The sequence below is a fragment of the Clupea harengus genome, chromosome 13 (genome assembly GCF_900700415.2).
Source record: "Clupea harengus chromosome 13, Ch_v2.0.2, whole genome shotgun sequence".
Lineage (NCBI taxonomy): Eukaryota > Metazoa > Chordata > Actinopteri > Clupeiformes > Clupeidae > Clupea > Clupea harengus.
Window position 1 is genome coordinate 7775942 of NC_045164.1, and position 2500 is coordinate 7778441.

Here is a 2500-nt window from a genome sequence, read left to right on the forward strand (position 1 = left end):
CACAGAGAGATGAATGTCTAGGCCTAGTGAGCTGCTCACAGACAGATGAATGCTACGCTGATGAAGAGAACCCCCTGTGTTAGCATAAGGCCTTGAATCATTCTGTGGTGGAAAGATTACAAGGGTGGAAAAAATTCGTACTGTCAACTTGATTCGTACGGAGGAACGGCCTGTGCAGTTTGTAAAGGGTTTGATTTCAGCTATTCTCTCTTAACCAGTCAAAGGTTCTCTTGCAATGAAAAGGTTTAATTACAATCTAAATTGAGCTTAATTCAATTTCTAAATGAATGTCCTTGCAGCACTTGTACCTTTTTCACATTTATATAACTTGCTTTTTCTGTGAAGGTATTCTCAAGCAGGCCTACCTTCCACCATTTTGCTACAACTACAACCCTTGTGGTCCTCCTGAATGTACGATTATTCCTCATCAATATCTAATACTTTATCACATATAATTTTTTGTCTTTTAAATGGATTATACTAATTATACTTTACCATTTGATTTGAATCATACTCATATCATATGCTCATACTTATACTCTGTCATGTACCCTACTCTATACTCCGTCATATGTTAAACTGGTATGGCGTGCTCTAGCTTACTCTCCGCTGACGGTCTTCTTCCGGGAGCAGCAGAAGCAGGCCAGGGCGGCCAGCAGCAGCAGCAGCAGCAGGGGGATGCCGATGCCCAGGACCAGGCCCAGGATCAGGGGCTTCTGGTCCTCCATAGACACAGCCTCAGCTGGGCCTGTGCGGTTCACGCTCTCCCGCTCTGGAGGAGAGGCGGGAGTGGAAAGAGAGAGGTGAGAGTGGGTGAGAATGAGACGAAAGGGGAGAAACAGGTGGAGAAAGAGGGCAAAAGAGAGAGAAAGACAGAAAGAGGGAGATTGATATGGCATGAGGAAAAGCAAAAAGAGAGCGAGAGAGAGAGAGAGAGATAAAGAGAGAGAAGGCCACACCTGAAATACCTGACATCCTTCTGACACTATGCACAGTACAGATAGCTGAAAGAGGAGGAGGAGGGAGAAATTCTTTCAAAGATGGAGCAGTTGAATAAGGACCCTGTGTACTTGGGACATCACAGAGAAAGAAGAAAGCCATTCTTTTCAGTGGAGACCTCAGCGTTCCTCCCTACGTGCTCAGTCAGTCTTATCTCCTGATAATATGATAAGGGTGTGATTAAATGCACTGATTAAGTCTCAGTGCCTTGGCTGCCGGTGTAAAAGGCTTTTTATCAGCACTCAGAAATCAGTGTGTCAGCAGGAACAAACAGGCCTTAAGGGAGGTTTCAGACTGACTGAAATCCACAGCATTGCAAACATGGTTGCTGGTGCTGCCAAGTACTCTAATCTAAACAGAAAAGTGTTTTTCATGAAACCTTCTAAACAAAAAATATTTTAAAAAAAATTGCTACATCTTTTGAGCTATATCTTGGGTATATATATATAAGGTTTGAAGATATATATACTGGATATAAGACATCATTATGTTTCAATTTGAGCAATGGAGGAACGGGAATCCGCTTGAGAGCGTGATTCATGTCAGGACACTCACCTAACACACAAGACTGAGCTACCTCCATGTCTGTGCCATTGCACACACACCTGTAGCCTCCGTAGGTGTTGGAGCAGACCGCCGGGGGCACACACCCCGCCTCGTTCGCCTTGCACTCGTCCAAGTCTGAGGGCAGGCACAAGAGAGTGTTGAAATGGTGTGTGTGTTTATGTGTTTGTGTGTTTGTGTCCGTGTGTGTGTTTATGTGTTTATGTGTGTATGTGTTTGTGTGAGCCAAAGGTTGAGATCAATGCCTTAGGGCACTGCTGTCTGGACCAGTTTACATAAATGCAATGAGAATATTGTGTAAAAAGTTTTAAAGAGCCTTTTGATCAATGTGAACTCTTTCATTTTAGAACCTCAGATGCCTCTAAAGGTTGAACACAGGAGGTCTTCCAAGCCCAGGAGTCCAGGGCCAGTTTACACACATCCAATGAGATAATACCTTGATAGTTTTAAACAGCACTTTGGTTCACACAAACTCTTTAGTATTTGAATATCAGATGCTGCTAGTGTGACACTGTTAAGTAGTTTAAGACTCTAGAACAATAGTGCTTTGCAGCGGACCAGTAGTAAGCAAGATTCATGACACAGCACACAAGAAATGTACACTTCATTCTCAATGGTATAGAAATGCCATATAAACAAAGCGACCCATTCCTGTAAGTCCACGGCAATGAAATTTGCCAATCGATTGCCAATCGAACGCTTCTCACCTCCTACATCCGTGAGCGTGATGTTGTAGTAGCCGCTGACCCGGCTCAGGTAGTCCTGGACGTACCAGTGAGGCGTGTCGCTGGACATGTTGATGCGGTACTCACTGGGTCCGCTTGGCGGAGCGGACTGGCGCTGTTTCATACTGGCGTTGTAGAACTTGTTCTGGAAGCCCATGGAGAGGATGTTTTTCAGCTGAGAAAAGCACAGGAACCCTGGTTAGGACCCTCAT

General features: G+C 44.4%; 1 protein-coding gene across 1 annotated transcript in view; it reads right to left on the reverse strand.

Annotated features, from left to right (window-relative positions):
* LOC105900027 (mucin-4-like) overlaps positions 1-2500 on the reverse strand; it is a 15483-nt gene that overhangs the window by 1284 nt on the left and 11699 nt on the right. Inside the window, exons 17-19 of the mRNA XM_031579050.1 lie at positions 2271-2463; positions 1555-1680; positions 604-772 (exon numbers count right to left, since the gene is read on the reverse strand). Coding sequence (XP_031434910.1) covers positions 604-772; positions 1555-1680; positions 2271-2463 — 488 coding nt within the window. The remainder of the gene's footprint in view (positions 1-603; positions 773-1554; positions 1681-2270; positions 2464-2500) is intronic.